Source organism: Pelodiscus sinensis, chromosome 2 (genome assembly GCF_052426305.1).
Source record: "Pelodiscus sinensis isolate ZL-2025 chromosome 2, ASM5242630v1, whole genome shotgun sequence".
NCBI lineage: Eukaryota > Metazoa > Chordata > Testudines > Trionychidae > Pelodiscus > Pelodiscus sinensis.
In genome coordinates this window covers 204,276,852-204,296,179 of record NC_143053.1, presented here as the reverse complement: position 1 = coordinate 204,296,179, position 19,328 = coordinate 204,276,852, and the positions used below count along the sequence as shown (strand labels likewise).

General features: G+C 47.0%; 1 protein-coding gene across 1 annotated transcript; it reads right to left on the bottom strand.

The window, feature by feature from the left end:
- Positions 1 to 9,288: 9,288 nt before the first annotated feature.
- Positions 9,289 to 11,599, bottom strand: TWIST1 (twist family bHLH transcription factor 1). The gene is made up of 2 exons (XM_075922243.2): positions 10,672 to 11,599; positions 9,289 to 9,959 (listed from the first exon to the last, which is right to left on the bottom strand). The coding sequence occupies exon 1, from the start codon at positions 11,267 to 11,269 to the stop codon at positions 10,715 to 10,717; it is 555 nt and encodes a 184-aa protein (XP_075778358.1). The 5' UTR covers positions 11,270 to 11,599; the 3' UTR covers positions 9,289 to 9,959; positions 10,672 to 10,714.
- Positions 11,600 to 19,328: the final 7,729 nt, after the last annotated feature.

Here is a 19,328-nt window from a genome sequence, read left to right as displayed (position 1 = left end):
GTGCACAGCTGTGCATGCCTCGGTGCATGTAACAAAATGCATTCATCACACAAAAGGAAAAATTAGAGGAACATTGAAATAACCTATTGACCCATCTTGGGACCCTGACCCACAGTTTGAGAACCACTGCTCTAACCCATTTCACTGCAACTGGACAAACCTGTTGAACTAGTGGGTCGTCAGTAACTCAGCCATAGTTGCTTTTTCCTGGGATTCCAATGGGGTACTAGTATTCCTACAGGCCTCATGCTTCCCATGCCTTCTGAGTGCCTGTGTGCCCCCTTCAGCTCCTCTGCCCAGGTTGACACAGTGTGATTCTCATGGGCATTGCTGTGGTAAACATGCCTGGCTCTGCCTGGCCTGGGCGCTCCTATGGTAGAAGGTTGGTAAGTTTCAAATATTTCCAGGGAGATAATCCATAAATCCAAGGAGGGCTGACCCACAACCAGGGCCCGGAGAGGGCTGTGACCCACCCAGTCTGACTTGTTAGGGAAAGAGTCACCGTGTGCACAAAGGGGCAGCCATTTTTCATGGCTCCACATGGGCGGGTTTAGTTCTGGGAGGTAAAAGGAACAGATACCAAGCCCTCCCATGGCTGGAAGACTCTGTTCGGACCACTCCTACCGATCTGTAGTAGAGCTGGTACCCCTCCTGGTAACCCAGCCCAGCTATTGAAATAACGGCCAGTACTCTGCCTTGGCTATTGGAAACAGGTTTTCAGCAGTCACCCCCCCCCCCCAAGGTAAGAGTTTTGGCATCTGGAGGTGTCAGGAAGGAGCCTTTGGCCATAAATCAGTCTGAGAAGCATTCACATCAGACAAGCGCCTAGAGACTCCTTATAGGCTCACCTCCAAATGCCAAGATCAAAGAGCATCCCCTGCAGCTATAAACACCTAGCATATGCACAGGGCGGCCTATGGAGAAGCCGCGTTGAGTAAAGATGGGGGGGGGAGGTTCACCCTACAGCCACAGATACCCACAGGTAGGAACGCTCAGATCAGACCTGGCAACGAACTCGTCTTCGCCTGGCAGGGACTCTGCACGGCAGAGCTATGCCCCCCACCCCCCATTAGCTGTGTGCTCAGATACAAGCCAGGCGGGGACACCCCAGTGCCGGTCAGATGAGCCACGTTTTAAAGCGGCCTTTTCGATTTCAACTCCTCCTCCAGCAAAGCGTATGGGGCAGGAGAAATGATCCTGTGTTCAATTGTGTGAATGGGGGGGGGGGGGATCAACAAAGCTGCCACAGCTGCTTCAACACAAGGGTTTACAGATGTTCAGTCTGACCCAAACACGTGGCACTGTTCGCCTGAGACAGAGTTCTCAGAGATTTTCAGGGCGCGCGTATTAATTCTAAGGCACCAGGAAATAGGGGTTCTGTGTATGTTCTTCCTTAACTATCCGTATTATGTCCTATCCTAAAGCAAATAGTTCCAGTTTTCTTTCTTTCTTTCTTTCTTTCTTTCTTTCTTTCTTTCTTTCTTTCTTTCTTTCTTTCTTTCTTTCTTTCTTTCTTTCTTTCTTTCTTTCTTTCAGTATAGCCAATATATTCTGGTTTCTCTTCTGATCGTACTAAAGATTTCCTTCCTTCCTTCCTTCCTTCCTTCCTTCCTCGCTCCTCGTATCTTATTATCACTCGTGATCAAGAACCTTTCCTATTCTTTCTCCTGCTTTCTTAACCAAACACAACAACGGCAAAGAAGCTGGCATAAATCCACTCTTGAAACGAGAAGCACTGAGGGCAGTGTAAATGAAAAGTATCCACGAGGTGGGAATCCGCAAGGCGCGGAGGAAATCCTGCTCCCGGGTCTTCACCACACAGACAAAATGCCTCTTTCCAATCCATTTCTTCGGGTGATTTATGAAGCCCTTTGATCAGAAAAGAGTTTTAATTGTCTTAACCGCAGGAGCAGACATATGCTTCATAAAAACCAAACCTAGCCTCTTTCCCACGTCCCCCTTTCATTCCCCTCCCATTGGAGCCTGTGATTAGATTTTATTAATGCCCCCATATTCTTAAAATCTTGCAGAGTAACTCTAGACATTGATTACCAGGTTAAAAAATGCCCTCTCGGTCTAAAGTGCCCCTTTAAGCCACAGAGCTAACTCCCACACTGCGCCAAGATGAGCTCAAGGTGCAGCCCCTTGGAAATGAAAAATGAGTCTAGTAATGCAGAGGGAACCCGAGGCCTCAGATGAGGATTTGTGATGGAAACGAAATGAGGGAATGATCAGAGAAACGCACCGTTACACGCATTCCAGGGAGCGGGATATTTATAGAGAGGAAGAGGGCAAACCAAATACGTATTTTATCATAATTTGGGGGATGGGAAGAAAGTGGAGTCGCCGAAGCAGGCATTGTCAGGTATTAATAGGACTATTATTTTCATTAAAACCATATCCTTGAACAAAGGATTTTCTTTCATGTTTTCTCTTTATTACTCTGACAGGTCTCCTAAAACAGGGATTTTCGAAATCAAAGGCACAGAAGTTGTCTTATTTTTTGTGGCCCCCAATCCATCCCCACCCCGTTTTACTGTCATTATCCCCGGTACAGATTCCTGTTTAAATTCTTGGTTCAAGCCTGAGGACATTTAATAGCTGACTGGATTAAATATTGCAGACTCCAGCCTCGATTCTCTTTGAAAGTACAGGTCGAGCTCTGTGCCTAAATTTGTTGGATGAAAACTGATCTATGATATATGTTTTAAGTTTAGATCTGAAGGGGGGGGGGAGTCTCTGTGCTGGATCTGGTTTATATTGGTGTAAAAAACTTAAAAGTTGAAAGGTGCGCCGGGATGCACAGAAAGAAAGAAAGAAAGAAAGAAAGAAAGAAAGAAAGAAAGAAAGAAAGAAAGAAAGAAAGAAAGAACTCACACAACCGCAAAATTAAATAATTAACGATGTAACTATCCACGTGGGGAAAGGACATATTTTCCATCTACAAGAATTAAATTTGAAGCACATCAACACATTTTGAGTGTGCTGAGGGTCCATGGAAGAATTAGCCGCCTGTTTGAAATTAACACTAATTTAGCCCCCTACATCAACAACTCCTTTATAGACAGCACATCACTCTGTCACTAAACATGTTTGATAGCTCCAGGGTCCTTATGAGAGAGAGAAAGGGGGAGAGAGAAGAAAGGCCTTAGTTCATTGTTAAATTCCAAGGCAAGGGGGGGGGGGGAATTGCGCTCCCATATTTGTGTCAATTACAGATTTTTTCGTAAGGAAAACTGGCTTTCCCGGAAAGGAGCATTGTCACTGCATAATTGAAGGGAATCGTTTATCTCATAAGTTGGACAACGGGGAAAGGCACCAAAGTTTAGCTTTTATTTTCAAAATCTTGAATATGCGTTCGCTTAAAAACCTTTTACGAGATCAGGTGAGAGGGACAATAAATCTAGATTAAGAATCCCGAGGGATGTTCAGACTGATGTTAGAGCCTATAAGCGGTGAATAGCAATGCAGTCTGCTCATCTGGTCTCATACATACCTTAATGATCATCCCTACAGCTAATGGGATCGAATCTTTTTTTAACTGTTCAAAGGCAACAGTAAATCTGGGCGCCTTGGTGACTACCTTTGTAGATTCCCGAGGTCGAACTTCAACAAAAGGATCGTTGCTATTTCATTACAGAGCGTCTAGCCCCAAATGCATCAGAGAGACTCGCTCTGGATATGAATATATATGCTGAAATAAATAGAGTGTGTTGCTATTGTCTAAAACGAGCCAACAGGCTACACCGAAGCTGTATGGCGCACGCACATTCATTAATCTGGAGAACGGTTCCTCTCCTGAACTAGGATTGCTATTGATCTATATTTTTAGGCTTTGCAGGTTGTTCGATTTGTAAAGCAACACCTGGAAAACTGCGTTGTCCCCCTCCCTCCCCGCCCCTCGGATGCATGTATAAGCCCCGTGAAACTCCCCGGGCAATGCCTCTTTCACAGGACTTTCTCCTTCACACTATCAGCCCTGGAATTTTGAAACTTAGAATTCTGCCTAGAACGCAGGATTTCGGTGTTTTCCCTTTCACTTCTTTCAAGGAGCAAAGCACCGAAGTGACAACCTCTGGGCATCTTGGGATTTCCTGCGCCGTCCTGGCGCTGCTTCTTATGCCCCAGCCTCTGCTCTCCCCTCACTCCAGATACTTCTCTGCTCTTGGCCAGCAGCTCGCACTGTCAGTGCCAGACAGGCTAAACGCGCGACGGGACGGGCAGCCTAGGAGGCGCATACCCGCGGGTCTTCCCTGCTTCCAGCCTTGAGTCTCCCCCTGGCTTGGGAGCTCTGTCCGGAGAGGCATTCCTCCGCTCTTCTTAGCAGCCGCTCCCCACCTTCAACAAAAATTGATTAGTCTCAGCTTTTTCCCAACCGAGATCCGATACTTTCTTCAGGATCAAACGCTCCTGAGAAGGGGGAGGGGGAATAGTCATCCCCTCCCCCCATACACACAATCAAATCCCAGGCCTCAGCAACAACATAGAGGGAAGTGGAATTAAAAAGACTTCTAAGCTGCAGACAGAGGGGGCATCGGGATCGCATTCCACAAACAAGCAAACAAACGAAAATGAATGTTTAAATAAAGCACATGAATGGGGGGGGGAGACTGATTTATGCTCCATTTTCCTTCCGTGCAGTTCGAAGGCGTGGCTCCATTTGCGAGTTGTACATCTGTTCGCTCCACGTGACGTGGTCCTCAAAGCTCTAACATCTGGTCAAAATAAACCTCTTTCAGGTACCTGCTTAACTTTTCACATGTCAAAAGTCCTCCACCTCTGAAGCTCCCCTTTCCTCCCACGGCTGCTTTGTGGGCTGCTTCCCCGCGATGCTTTGTTTTTACACACACACACACACACACACACACACACACACACACACACACACTCCCCAGCCTTGAAATATTAAAGCGCTAGCCCTCCTACTCCCCGTTTTGACCCCCAACAATCCCCACGTCGGCTTGGATTGCGGGAGGTAACGTCCCGCACCCCAGTGCGATACTTGGGCGTTGCTCCGGAGCGAACAACGGAATTCGAATCAACAAACACACCCGCAACTCCTCGCGTGTGCGAGTATCTCCCGGGTGCCCGCGCCTAGGAACCGCTCCGCAGGTGTTGATAGCTTAATCGGGCTAAAGCCGAACGTGGACTCTGTTATTCATGATAATGTTTTCAACTTGCTCTGCCGCGGCATGTTTGGGGAATGAAACTCAACCCCGGTCTCCCGTAGGTGTGCTCAAAGAGCGCCAGTTCAACTGCTCCGGTGCCGTTAAGTTTCAGATCACATTATAAAAGCCATTCCCGACGTGTTGGTTACTATATACGACAAAGCGATGTAAATAAAAACGGTCTAATCCTAGCGAGGAGGGCATTAGACACAGGCAGGGCAGGGTCTCCCTGCCGTTTTCCAGCTGGGCGGCTCCAAACCATTTTTCTCTTTCTTTTGGATTTCTAAAACGCGGGTTACTATTTGTGGCTCCTTCTTATTCCTGCTTCGGGAAAGGGCTCCAAGCCTTCCAGAAGTCTCATCGCTTGGCCCTTTTCAATGTACGTTCGACTCTGCGAAAAGCAGGGGCAAGAGGAGCGTTGTGCGAGTGGTTTTAACCTGCTCCACCTTCAAGTGACCTGCCAAATGCTCTTTCGTATTTTATAGACATCTGGGAATTCCATGCATGCCTTAAACTCCAATTACACACCTTCTTCAAAGGGCACGTGCTTTGATTTGCTAAGAACATTAAGCGGGCTGAAGGCTACAGAAACTGGGGCAGCCGTTAATGTAAAACGCATCCTGCGCAATGTTTACTGCGGGCAGATGATGTTGTTCAGCGAATAACAAAAAAAAAGAAGCTCTGGGGAGATCTAAACGTGGGCGCCTTCTTTGCTCTCATAGCCACAAGCATCCTATGGCAGTTAATTCGGATTATTCAACCCCCTCCACCCGCGACTTCCAAAAGATGCTAATTTATGGCAAAGCCCGTTTTTTTCAGGATGGGTCTGTTTGCAGCTTGAGTGAATGCAGGTGAAGCGACTGCTCGTGTGAACAACAGAACCCTGGGGAACGCCTCAAAAGTAGCGTCCACACTAGTTCTTAGTTCTCTTTCGACCCATGCTCAGAGTTACCATTCAGGGGCCCGATCCTGCTCCTAGTAGTCGCTCTTTGACTGCAAAAGGACCAGGATTTTCCCTCGCCTTTTACAATCCGTTATCCTCTGACGGCTGGTCTCTTTTTGGGGCCCCAGCTACAGCATCACCTCCTCGGCTGCTAACTGTAGTTCCCTGTGGCAGGGACCGCTCGGTCCCCCCTACTTACACGCAAGAGGCAGTGCTGTTTACCCACACCGCAGGTGAACCCCTTTTCTCCACTGAATTCTGTCTGGACTCCCATCACGTTTGTTTCCCGCACGTTTGTTTGTTTTCCTTAAAATTACAGAGGCAGGGAAAACCGCCTGACATCATGAGAGCGGGACAAACGCTCACTTTGAAGGATTCCTGGGCAGGACTTCAAGTGAAATCATACGCCGGGGAAGAATTTGATACCGGACTAGAGAAAATAACTAGTTCTGAGTTGGCCAAACCGAGGAATGTGCAAAATGCTCCGCTGTCTTGCACAAGGCCGAGGGGAGCGCCCTAAGGATCCCCGTGGACTAAACTGAACCTCAAAACTGCAACACCGTGAGCCTGGTACATTGGGCTACAAGCGGCCCATCTGGGGCCGGATCCTGGAATGTTTACTCGCTCTGGTAGCCTTGAGGCTGAGTAAAATTCCCAGGATCCGGGCCCTTGTTGCTTTACCTTTTAAAAGGCACTGGGTTTGTTAGCCTGCACAATGGCGATGGAGAGCCACCAGGACACGGTTAGTCTGTTCACAGCTATGGTAACCACACAGAGCAACATTCTGTAGGGAACCTCAACTATGCTGCATTTTGTTCTGGAAATCAATTGTTGTCTGGCCAAAAAAAAAAAAAAAATCATAACTCTCAAAGAACAGGACCATTTTTTGCGGGAGCGCTTACCAGTCCCAGAAGCCAAATTAATATTTTTCTTCAATAAGCCTGAAACTGATTTAATAGGTCTTGGCTCAAGTGAATGGGGGCCAAAACAGTCACAGAGCACCAAACGGGAAACATCGCGTTTGCCGTTTTAAACCAGGATAATCTCCTGCTATGTTTTCTTTAAATAAAGATAACGATTGATACTAGATTCATAAAACAGACTCATGCTAAAGGCACAATACAGATAAGGGGTCTGTGGTACTTGTCGCCTTTTGATAGCGATCACTGCAAAATAACAGATTGCATTTCCTCCTAGAAAAAAATACAAGGCAAGTAAGAATAGTAGACGTAGTAAGTAAAAAGTTTGAAAGTGGCCTGGTTTCTTCCTCTCCCCCAACGTATTTTAAGTGGCTGGGAAGAGCTGATGTAGATGGGGCCGAATTCTGAAGTCGATGACGTGGGGTCAAACAGGACACACGACATCCGACTCAGCTGACTTACTTTGTAAAGCGATAGCAGAATTCGGCCCCTTCTTGTCTGTTTTTTTTTAAACGTTTAGTAAATAATCTGTTCCATGAATTTCCCTTTCCTCCAAAATTACCCAGCAGTCGGTTACCTATTTCTCTGCTTTTGCAAATTTAGGCCATATTATTCTTGGTGATTCCTTTAGCATTTTCCATGCTACACTCACATTTTCTGGCGAGCTTTCCTCTCTCTAGGAGGAAAAAAGACCAAGGTCCAAGACACTCCTCTTTTCACCATCCCTTCACATAAGCAAAGGTAGCAGAGACAAGCATTACCTTCTCCTTGCTGGTGGGCTCTCATCAGTTCCGGAGATCTTCAAGAAATCTGAACTATCAAGCCATCAGATCTGGATGGAAGGAGCCAGAAGTCCACTTGGTCGGACCACCGAAGGTAGCGAATCCCTCTCTAGCACACACAAAGAATTCACCCTTCTTTCCGATACTTAGTGCCGGGACCACCACAACCCAAATCCAATTTTCAAAGTCCTCTCTAATCCTTTAATATAAACAAACTCTGCAGGCTTTCTACCGTCAACATTGCGCACTGGTTTAAAATATGCACGATATTAAATTCATCATACTGTTATGTCAGCAATATATGGGAATATGTGAACATGGAAACAAAAACAGTCAGGCAATAAAGTAAACGCAACCTGGGCTAAGCAAACATGTCTTGTTTTGAATCAACACACCCTCTTATTTACACTCGACATTGACTGAATCTGTTCAGCAAAAGGAACGAATAGTTTGCAACCCAAACGCCTTTTGTGAGTTATTACAATTTGGTCTAGAGTCTTATTTAGGAGCTAAACAGTGACCGCCCACTTTCCTGTTAGTATTAGCATATTGCTCACAACCTGTTATTTCTAAAATAAAATAAGCAAAGCATGGCTTGTCAGTGTCGTGGTTTGCTACCCAGAAATAACAGCTTTAGCTAACGAGATCTGAATCGGTGGAATACACTACACATACAATGAGACGGATGGCTAGGCTAGAAAGAAAGTGGCTGTTTTCACAATTTTAAATAGCTGCTTTTTCCACCATTATTCTGATCGCTGAAGCCTGAAGATATACTTTCCTTTACAATTGCGGTTCTACCTTACATTAGATTTTAAACCATAAGAGCGGAGAAAAATAGAGACAAAATGCTTCATACATAGGGAAGCTCTCCTGTTTATAGAAGGAAAACGGCGTTAGTTTATTGTATCCCGCCCCATTGTACCAGCAAAAACAAAGCTTTTAAACCTTGCCATTAAAATATTAAAGAACCACCTTCTTCATACAAGCCAAATATTCTTATTCCAACCTTTCTTTGACTTGCCTCGTTTGTTTATGGGCCTCTTTAAAACGGATGCGCTCTCTGTCCTGGGCCCTTATTTATCTCAATCAATAAAAATTGCTGTGCACAGAGCGATGGTGAGGGAGATATACCATCTTTCTGGCTTACATTTCGGAGGCACATGATCTGGAAAAAGAATGCCATTACTTTAGATCGGTGGCTAAAACAATTCCATTCTTCATTTAATCGAATATTATTGGGAGTTCTGATTAAAATAGAGCATATCCGACCCCAAAGTCCAATGAGCACTAAAGCAGAATAATAAAGCTGTCTCTATAAATAACTCGCCTGTGTCCGTCAGTAGCTAGTTTATTTGCGTTTTTCGCCCCCGTTTGTTTATATTAGTGCTCCCTCTTGGGTGTCTTTACAGCTCAACAAACAGGTATTTATCTCCAGCTTAATCCCAGCGTTTTCATATAGACCAAACTTTAAGGTTCTTAAAATTTCAATCATATTTATTTATTGCAGAAAAATAATATACAATGATATTTACAAAACAACCATAAAAATATGAATGCATTTAGACACCGGATCTATTTGCATTTTAACATGGGTCATCAATAAATAAATAAAATGTTTATTTTTTTCTCAGAGGAAAAATAATAATAAAAAAGTAGGAACCGGGTAGGTTTGTGTATAACAGTTTGAGCCCAGTTTATTTTCCCCCTAAAAGTTTTCATCTCAAAAAAAAGTTTGTTTTGTTTTTCATTATGACCATTCAAGAACGGCGAAAAGTCCACAATAATGTATTTTCCTTTCATCAGTGGCTCATAGGCACGACCTCTTGGGAATGCATGCATGCAAAAAAAAAATTAAATTCCAACATTCTTCGTCAAAATTTAAGAAAACCAAAACACTGTTCAGACTTCTATCAGAATGCAGAGATGTGTGGATTGTGCAGATGCCTATCTGGGTGGTCACTGTCCAAGCACCCTCGCCTCTTTCTTTCTTTAAGTGCTCCCCACGCCCTGCTTTGAATTTGGATATAGCTCTTCTAATTTCCAAGAAAATCCTTGGCATAGTTTTTTTTTTAATTTAAAAAATGGTATCCAACTTCAGAGTCTCTAGACTGTCCATTTTCTCCTTCTTTGGGAACAATGTCATCTGCAAAAACCCAGAGAGGGAGAGGAAAGGTTTGTTACTGATCATTTTTTTTAAAAAATGTTATGCAGAAGGGAAAAGAGCGAGCGCCCTAGCAAGCTGTGCTGTTTTGCATGCGACACAACTGACTGCGATCCAACCCCCCACCACATTCAGGAGGAACGAAAGCCCCCGGCGGTGGGGGGAGAAGTGAGGGGACTGGTGGGGCAGGGGAAGGAATTGGGAAACCCACATTGGGAAGCGTAACGGAATCATCGACTCCCTTTCTAAACAGCGAATTCACTGCGAGGGTTTGGTGGAGGGATAACTTCTTTCCCTCCCCGCGGCCCCCTTACCCTCCAGCACAGCAAGGGCAGGAAACCACCCGAGCCCCCACCCCGCTGTGGCCAGAGCCATCGCCTTCTCCCTCGGACCCCGGCCGTCTGTGACCCTCGCCCACGCTCTGCAAAGGCAACAAGTGGTTGGCGGTGCCGGGCCTGAGCCGCCGCCTCTTAGGGGCGTTGGGGGCGCTTGGCTGGACCCTGCCTGCCCAGCAGGCCCCTCAGAGGCGGCTTCCGCGCCCAGAAAGCGGGGCCCTTCTCCAGCACTGGTCCCTCGGTGCAGGCCCAGGCGCGGATATTGACCAGCTCTGCCCCCCACCTCCACCCCCCCTCCCCAACCACACGCGCGCAGGGAAGGGCTCGCAGCGCTGCCGCCCGGCCCAGGCCTCCCTTACCTAGGGCTCCTGCCCGGGGGGTGCGGGTGGGGCCCCGTCTCTGCTAGTGGGATGCGGACATGGACCAGGCGCCCTCCATCCTCCACACGGAGAAGGCGTAGCTGAGCCGCTCGTGGGCCACATAGCTGCAGCTGGCCATCTTGGAGTCCAGCTCGTCGCTCTGTAAGACCTGGTAGAGGAAGTCGATGTACCTGGCCGCCAGCTTGAGGGTCTGGATCTTGCTCAGCTTGTCCGAGGGCAGGGTGGGGATGATCTTCCGCAGGGCGGCGAAGGCTTCGTTCAGCGACTGGGTGCGCTGCCGCTCCCGCACGTTGGCCATGACTCGCTGGGTCTGCAGCTCCTCGTAGGACTGGGGGCTGCCCCCGCCGCTGCTGCTGCCCCCGCCGCCGCCCCCGCCGCTGGACTTCTTGCCCCGCTTGCCTTGGGCCGGGCTGCACGGCTCGTCCCCGGCCGCCCCGCCGCTCCGCCGGCTGGACCGCCGCTTGCGCCCCCCTCGCTTGCCGCTGGGCTGCTGCTGCCGGTCGGGCTCCTCTTCGCTGTTGCTCAGGCTGTCGTCGGCCGGGGAGACTGGAGAGCTCGACTCGTCCTGCTGCATCATCTCTGGGGGAGACGCGCGCTGCGGGCCGGGAGGGGGGCCGGGAGAAGAGGGGGGCACCTAACCCGCCAGCTCCCCCTGGATCGCGGCTTGCGGGCCTGCGAGGAGGAGGAGGAGAGGGAGGAGGACCTCAGTTCGGGGGGTGGGGGGATGGCATCAGGCTCCAGGAGAAAAAAAAAAACACCCACCCCGGCACAACCCGCCCCTCCCGGGCCCTCCTCGGAGCCCCTTCGAGGTGCCTGGGATTGGGAGACCGTTGCAAACTTGGAGGCTCTTATAGCTCCTGCTGGCGGAAAGTTTGGGGCAGCGGCGGTGTCATCGGCCTGACGTGGAGAGGAGGGACTTTGCGGAGCTTTATAGGGACGTTTCCGCTCTCCCCCTCCCCCAATTGTGCTCCAAACCATTCACAAGCGATCTCCCCCCCGCCCGCCCCCAGTTCCCCCAGCGCGGGCTCTTCCAGTTCACACGAGTTCTTGGGGGTGGGGGGCTGGCCACCGCGCTCCGAGCCCCGCGAATAACGGGGAGCGCCACCCTTATTGGCCGGGCAGCACAGGGCTGCTTGTCCAGGCAGCAGCAGCACCAGGAGCAGCTGGGACATTCTGCCCCTCTCCATGTGCCCCGTGCCAGGGCCACGGCTCGCAGGAGCAGGGAGAAGAAATTAACCAGACGCAGTGAGCGGTACTGGCGCGCACACCCTCGCTTCCAGCCCCTTTGGTGCCTGGGCTGCATTTCCGGGGGGAGCCAAGAGTTTCTTGGGCGGTCTGTCCTATCCGGATGATGTAATCTGCGAGGGGAAAACCTTCTCCAGTGCTATGTAAATATGGAGAAATACTGATACTCGCTCCTTTCACGCGTAGGCACCAACCCCAGAGTTCTGCCTTACAAATACACATCATTGACGCAGTCCTGGCAACCAAAATCTTAGCGTACAGAGGGAATAAGACTGTTCCTCTAATTCCTCATGGGAGATTAACTGTTGTCTAACTCCTCCTCATGAAATTTCAGTACTGCTGATTGGGCACTCAGTTTACCCTCACTCAAGGGTGTATTTTTTTGGCGGGGGGAGGGGGGATTTTTTTCTTAGGTTTGGGTCCTTTTCCTTCCAAAAAAGCACAGGTGCCGGATTTTTGTTTAACATCTCAGCTGCAAACTCTAGAAAACCTGCTTTCGAAAGCGATGAGTTTGCAAGGCGGACAGTCAATATAGTTAGGGGGTAAAAACCAACAACGAAGGGTCCCGTGGCACCTGAAAGCCTAACCGATTTATTTTGGGGCATAAGCTATTGTGGGCGAAGACTCACTTCCTCAGATGCATATTTTAGATGACTGTATTAGGAGATCGCAATTCTTTCCTGAGGGGGTCCCAGGGCATTTTGTTAGATCATGGTTCTTAAGCCAACTCCCTGTCTGTCTGGGTACCTTGTAAACCAAAGCACAGGGCAGTACAATTAGAGTCCAGAATTTACACTGTTCTGTCCCCCGCACGTATTCGACAAGAAGAAGAAAAGAAAGATGAAACATCGAGATTGAAGGAATTGAGAATATTAATACCTAAGCGGAAAAGATGGATGGGGAAAATTCAAAGAAAGGGGGAATGCTCACGTTTTTTGAAGAGAACTGTGACTTGTTTATCAATTACTTAATGTAGTTTTATTTTCCCCAACCTCAGGCTGTTCACTGTGAAAAACACAGGGAGCCTCAGCCGGAGTGGTCTCAGATAGTAGAGGGCAGATCCCCAGAGAGAGTAAATCGTTTTAATTCCTTTGATTTCAGTAGAGCTGAGGCCATTTGCCCCAGCTGAGGATCTGCTCCTGGGTATGCTGAGGCCGTGTGCGATGGAAACTTTCATTGATAAAAATCTGAATCCAGTGCCCTGATTTCTTTGTGCGTGGCTCGAATCTTCGACGCTGACGTGCACAGCGGAGACTTTTCTCGTTGGAGTATAGAAATCACTGTGCAAACTGGCTACTTCGTTGTTGCTTTATTATTGTAGTTGCGAACAGTGAGGTTGGACTCGTGGTTGCATTTTCCCCTCTGGCTCAAACAAATTTAAAATTGCGCCATCCTTTATAAAGAGGGGTGTGAAATACAGATGGATTACTCGAAGGAAACACACCACACAGCTCCAAGCAGCTGCCCAGCACACACACAAGGTGCATGTGCAAAGCGCTGGGGTTGTCAGAGTTTCATTGACTTTGGGATTATGTCACTCTACAGTGACCAATAGGCCTTTGCCATTTGACATTTCCTTCCTCCCTTGGAATGATGGTTTGCCGGGGGACAGGGCGATTTTAGCATTTGCTCCTAAAGTATAAGAGCTGGTTCCTAGATCATTGCCAATGTGCCCAGCGCTTTATGGCAACTGGATGTTTGTAATGCAGGAAAGAATGGAATATTGGGGGCATCGCTCCTTAGTGGTACCTCTTTAAAAGACTTGAAAAGCAAAGGATTTCCTATGTATTATCCCTGCTTGCTTCTCATTGCATTTGAGAAGATGATCTGCTCAACTCCCAGTAGTAGGCTAGTACTACTACTGTGACAGTTGCTGACAATGCAAAAGTAACTGACAATGCAAAAGTAACTCTTCTTTCTTTCTTTCTTTCTCTCTTTCTCTCTTTCTCTCTTTCTCTCTCTCTCTGATACAGGCAGTAAAAATGTAGCTAGGCTATGTCTACACTGGCGGATTCTTGCGCAAGAACGGCTGTACTTGCGGAAGAAGCCGCCAGTATAGACATAATATCGAAGGGCAACCTAAACATTACCTAGCCAGGAAACAATATGGTAGGGGAAGGTGTGGGAAGAAGGGCAGAGCATCCATGGGAAGCAAGTCGAGCGTAAAACACTTTAGCCTAAAAAGATGCAACCAGCCCTGTCTTCCCGGGAAATCATTGATCTCCGTGGCTTGGTTCTAAAACGAATGACACGATTGAACTTCGAGCGCGTTTAGTAGCGCATGGTGGTGGTGGACGGGTCAGGCGAGTCTAGTCTGCGTGTTATGCCTTAATCTAAAGTACAGGAAAATCCATGTGAAGAACCTAAACAAACATTTCCCCCGTTTCCCCACCTTAACGAATAGGGAAGCAGTGTCTGGGGAGACAGTGATCTTCAGGGCACGCTTCTCTACCTAATGGAAAACTCAGGGCAAGCAAATGGCCATCGGCAGCCGAACAAATGTTAACAATAGCGAAGGAAAGAAAGAAATCTCCTAACTGCGGGGTTGCTGAATGTGCCAGCTCAGTTATTTTCATGTTGCAGCTCGTATGAAATGCCTGGTTTTCTTAGCTGCACGGGGGGGTTCAACGAATTGTTGCATGATCTGTTATTTATCCACCGCTAGAGCCTCCTGGCACCCTGCATCAGATGGGTTTTGAATACATCACAAATCAGCTGCTAGAAAGAGAGTTAGGCTGAGTCCCTTCAGGTACTGGCAACACAAGAACAAGTCCGGAGCCCGAACCGACACTTCTCACAGCCTACCGAGGGGTTCCAAGCGAGCCGCTAGGCAGCCTCTAGTTAACACTGAAAAGGACATTCCATCTAACCCCTTCTTCTCAGCTGGCCTCGGCCTTTTGAAGGCTGAGTTCTCTGGATTTCGTCCCACAGGTGAGAGCTTCCACTGTGTAAAGTTCAAAGACAATCAGTTCCGTATATTTGAATTATGCAACTTGCCAGGGAGGATGGGAGGAAAATGCAGGGGGAAAAAAAGATACCTTGACAACTTTGGGGGGCTCAGATAACATACAACTATCTTTATTGAAACTCTGCCACGTGGTACTCTGGGAGGTTTGCCTGAGCGAGGACTGCAGGAGCCAGTTCCTCGCATATTTGCAGCTTGAAATGAAGAATGCCACATGTATTGTATTTTTTAAACACACACTTGTTAGAAATAAGGATATAATGATGCTCGAAGCGCAGGCGGAGCTTTGTTTCCTCGCAGACAGCCAGCAGCCACGTTGTAGAGAAGTGATCATTGACCGAGCTGTAAGGAATTCCACTACATTTCATATTCAAAAGAGAGGCCTCTGATTATTCCAGACCATTCAGTAGGCCTTTTTGGACCAGAGTCTGGGGGAATTTATGGGGTTGGATCTTACAATGAGATGGAATGCAGCATACAACAGCAGAGACTTCTTAATTATTCTGTCAGCTGGCAGAATCCTAAAACTGTCACACTCACATCTGTATTACAGAAGCAAAAGTGCATTTTGAGATGAATAAATGATGAGGCTCCTAGGAAGGTGAAGTTGCAACAACTAGATGATTGAAAGATCAGGACTGTGCTGGTCAAGGTGACCTTGATCACATTTGGGTTTTAAAAAAGGTCATGGATGGTCCTGTACACTGTAGACACCATCCAAGATGGGACCACTTCAGAAGGAAAAAAGACAAAACCAAAATTGGATTGTCCTTTAGCTTAAGAGATAACACCACTTCTTTTAGGTGTAGTGGCTCAGTGTTCAGTTGTGTGTTATGGGACCATGAGAATTCTAGTTTACATTTTTTTAAATCAATGAAATTCAATGAGAAAAGTGTATGAATTGAAACACACCAGTGATGAATTAGAAAGGTAATGTTTCCACCAGTATTAACTCAGTTACACACACTCACACACATGAATGCTTAGATTTAACTGGATGTCCAGTAATGCAACAAGCCACACAAAGGTGGTTGGCTGCACTAATGATGATGTGAAAAGCATTACCTTTAGAATTTCTTGATATATTGTACAGTCCGGGCCTGATGCAAAGCCCTTTGAAACAGGAGGAATCTTTCCACTGGTTTCTATGAACTGTGATCAGTCCCATACATTCTAATCCTAAAGACACTGAGTGAAATTACGTCCCTTTGAAGTCAATAGCTAAAATTCCATGACATTCAATAAGGCCTGGATTTTTCCCACATACTTTTGTATTTTATACTGTTTTCAAAGTGTATAGAGGGGAAATGTACATAACTTCTGTCATGCTACCATACAGAAAGGTACCAACGTTCACAAAAACAGAGGGACATGGTAAAGTGTAAGTGTGCATTACAGATCCTATTTTTCAATTTCTTTTTTCCTTCCTTCTTTTATCCTGTTTCACCTTTCAGTCTTTGCATTGTTATTGTTCATCACACACACACAAATACACACACACACACTTTAAAATTTAGGATGCTAGTGACTGTGCTAGGATTCTAGATCAATTTCTGTTCAGTTGGGACTCTGTCTCTACAGTGTGTGATTTTTTTATCCAGTTCTAAGTATACCTTACTTGCAAAGGTACTGTGCTGTAAAGCTAATACCACAAGAGGGCACAATTTCCTACAGAACCCTGTTTTAAAGTAAGGTAGAGCTTAACTAGGACATCAGTGAAGGCAATGATAGTAATTTACCTCTGTTTCCTACTTAAAATGTTGATATAAAATACACAAAAATAGACTTTTTTGCTGTTGAGTAAATCCAGAATAACTCCACTCATTTCATTGTTGTTACACAGGATTTACACAGGTGTCTCTGAGAGCAGAGTTACATCCTGAATTTTTCCTTTCTATTAATATTGGGCTAGAAAAACATCAAACTATCATGGGTACTGTAAGTCAGAGTGACTGCATTTTGATTCCCTACTACCATTTCTTCTTAGTGCCACAAATTCATGCCCATCCTCCTCAAGGCACATTTTCTTTCTGTTACACATACCACTGAGGCTATGTCTACACTACGGCTATGTCTACACTTGCGGCTTCTTGCGCAAGTATGACCGTTCTTGTGCAAGAATCCGCAGAGCGTCTACACTGCCTGCCCGCTCTTGCGCAAGGAAATTTACAGTACGGTGTGGTAAGAGAGGGCTTCTTGCCCAAGAGCTACACTCTTTTTTAACAGGTGTAAGCCCTCTTGTGCAGGAGCTCTTGCGCAAGAGGTCAGTGTGGACTCTCGGCAGGGATTTCTTGCGCAAGAAAGCCCTATGACTGAAATGGCCGTCGGAGCTTTCTTGTGCAAGAGAGTGTCAACACTGCCATGGGAGCTCTTGTGCAAAAGCACAGCGCGCACATGGCAGTGTGGATGTTTTCTTGCGCAAGATATCTTGCACAAGATTTCTTGCACAAGAACCCTTGCGCAAGATGTTCTTGTGCAAGAAGCCAAGGGTGTAGACATAGCCTACAAGTTTTGCCGCAAGAGCCTATGCAAATGAAGCACTGGTTAGCATTTTCTTGCCCTTCATTCGCATACTCTCTTCTGATCCATTTTTGTGCTAGGGGTTTTTGCACCAAAACAAGCAGTGTGACATTTCCTTTTTGTGCAAAAACCCCTGTTTGCACAAGATCATTATACCTTCTTTTTTGAGGCATAAGGAGCTTGCACAAAAAGGAAACATCCACACTGCTTGTTTTGGCACAAAAACCCTAGTGCAAAAATGGATTGGAAGAGAGTATGCAAATGAAGTGTGAGAAAATGCTAATCCGTGCTTCATTTGCATAGGCTCTAGTGGCAAAACTCATAGTGTAGATGTAGCCTCAGTGGATCCACTAGATAGGTTTGCTTATGAGGCATTACCAGGCAGTTCATCTATGTTCAGGCACTTACACATTTAAATGAAACCACTGACATTTCTAATTTTTTTTTAAACTGAAAGTCATTTTTAGCTGTTGGAAATTTGAAGGAAATCAAGGAAGAAACAAAACTGGAATTTTTTAAAAATGGAATTCTGCTATTTGCTTTTTGAGTCACTACAATTATGAGGATTGTGGATTCACAGCACAGAATAGAATGTTATTGCACTATTGAGCCTCCTTCTTTGAGCAGAAATCACTTCAGTTCTCCATGTGCTTTCTTTTGATTCTATTTCACTTTTGGGAGCATGAATGGTCCCTTCCATTTTGATCTCAACTTTTTCCAGGGACTTAAATTTTAAAAAAAGTCAATCACTGTATTTTCAGAACCAGATTTGTGCTGGGCTCTAGATTTCTCAATAAGTGAAGACACCCTGCTTTAAAACACCATCATAGTTTCTTTTAGCAAGACTCCCTCTTCCAAAATGTAGGTTTGTCATATTTCTCAGAGTATATCATAATAGATTGCCTCAATTCTTATCTGCTTATATCAGGTAGCCAGAATAATAGGCTACTTGTTGACTATCAGTCCTGATTTATGTTCCACATACAAGACAGAGCCATATCCAACAGAAGAGGGTGCAGCTCCTGCAAGCATCAGGGCTCCAGTAACCCTAGGGGAGCATACACTCACCCATGCGCTTTGCTGGCAGGAGAAGGCAGCTCTAGCGTGTAACAACATTTGTGCCTAGGCTCTGTGTATTCTCACCCTTACATTTTCTTGTTCTCCTCCCCCTTCCCCTTGCAAGCCCATGTAGGGCCAGACACAATTAAATCTGAATCTTACACTGGCGCAGGACTCCTAGGGTATGTCTAACAGACGTTAGTTCGAATTAACTTTGATAGGCGCTACACATGCAAACCGCTAGTTCGAACTTAATTCGAACTAGCGGTGCACTTAATTTGAACTAGGTAAACCTAATTCCACGAGGACTAACGCCTAGTTCGAATTAACTAGTTTGAATTAAGGGGTGTGTAGCCACTTAATTCGAACTAGTGGGAGGCTAGCCCTCCCCAGCTTTCCCTGGTGGCCACTCTGGGCACCACCAGGGAAACTCGTCTGCCCCCCTCCCAGCCCCGGAGCCCTTAAAGGGGCATGGGCTGGCTACGGTGCCCGTGCCAGGTGCATGGCTCGAGCCAGCCACCCACGGCCACCCAGCCCTCCGCCTCTTCCCGGGACCAGGCTGGCCGCTCCCGGGAGCCTGCACAGGTCCGCAAGACGCGGGTGTCCGCCTGGTCTAGTGCAGACATTGTGGACCTCATCCACGACCTCCGCACTAGGCACAGGAAAGTGGCCGTCTAGGGCAGGAGAGCTGCCAGCCTGGCCACCCAGGAGCAGGTTGGCATGAAAATCAAGGTGGTCCACTGAGACCCCCAACCCTGAGCCCTGAGCTTAGAATGGCCGTACTGGGTCAGACCAAAGGTCCATCTAGCCCAGTAGCCCGTCTGCCGACAGCGGCCAACACTAGGTA

What these genes read in the sequence shown, in the direction of transcription:
- TWIST1 (XM_075922243.2), bottom strand. Translation starts at nt 11,269, where the DNA reads ATGATGCAGCAGGACGAGTCGAGCTCTCCAGTCTCCCCGGCCGACGAC.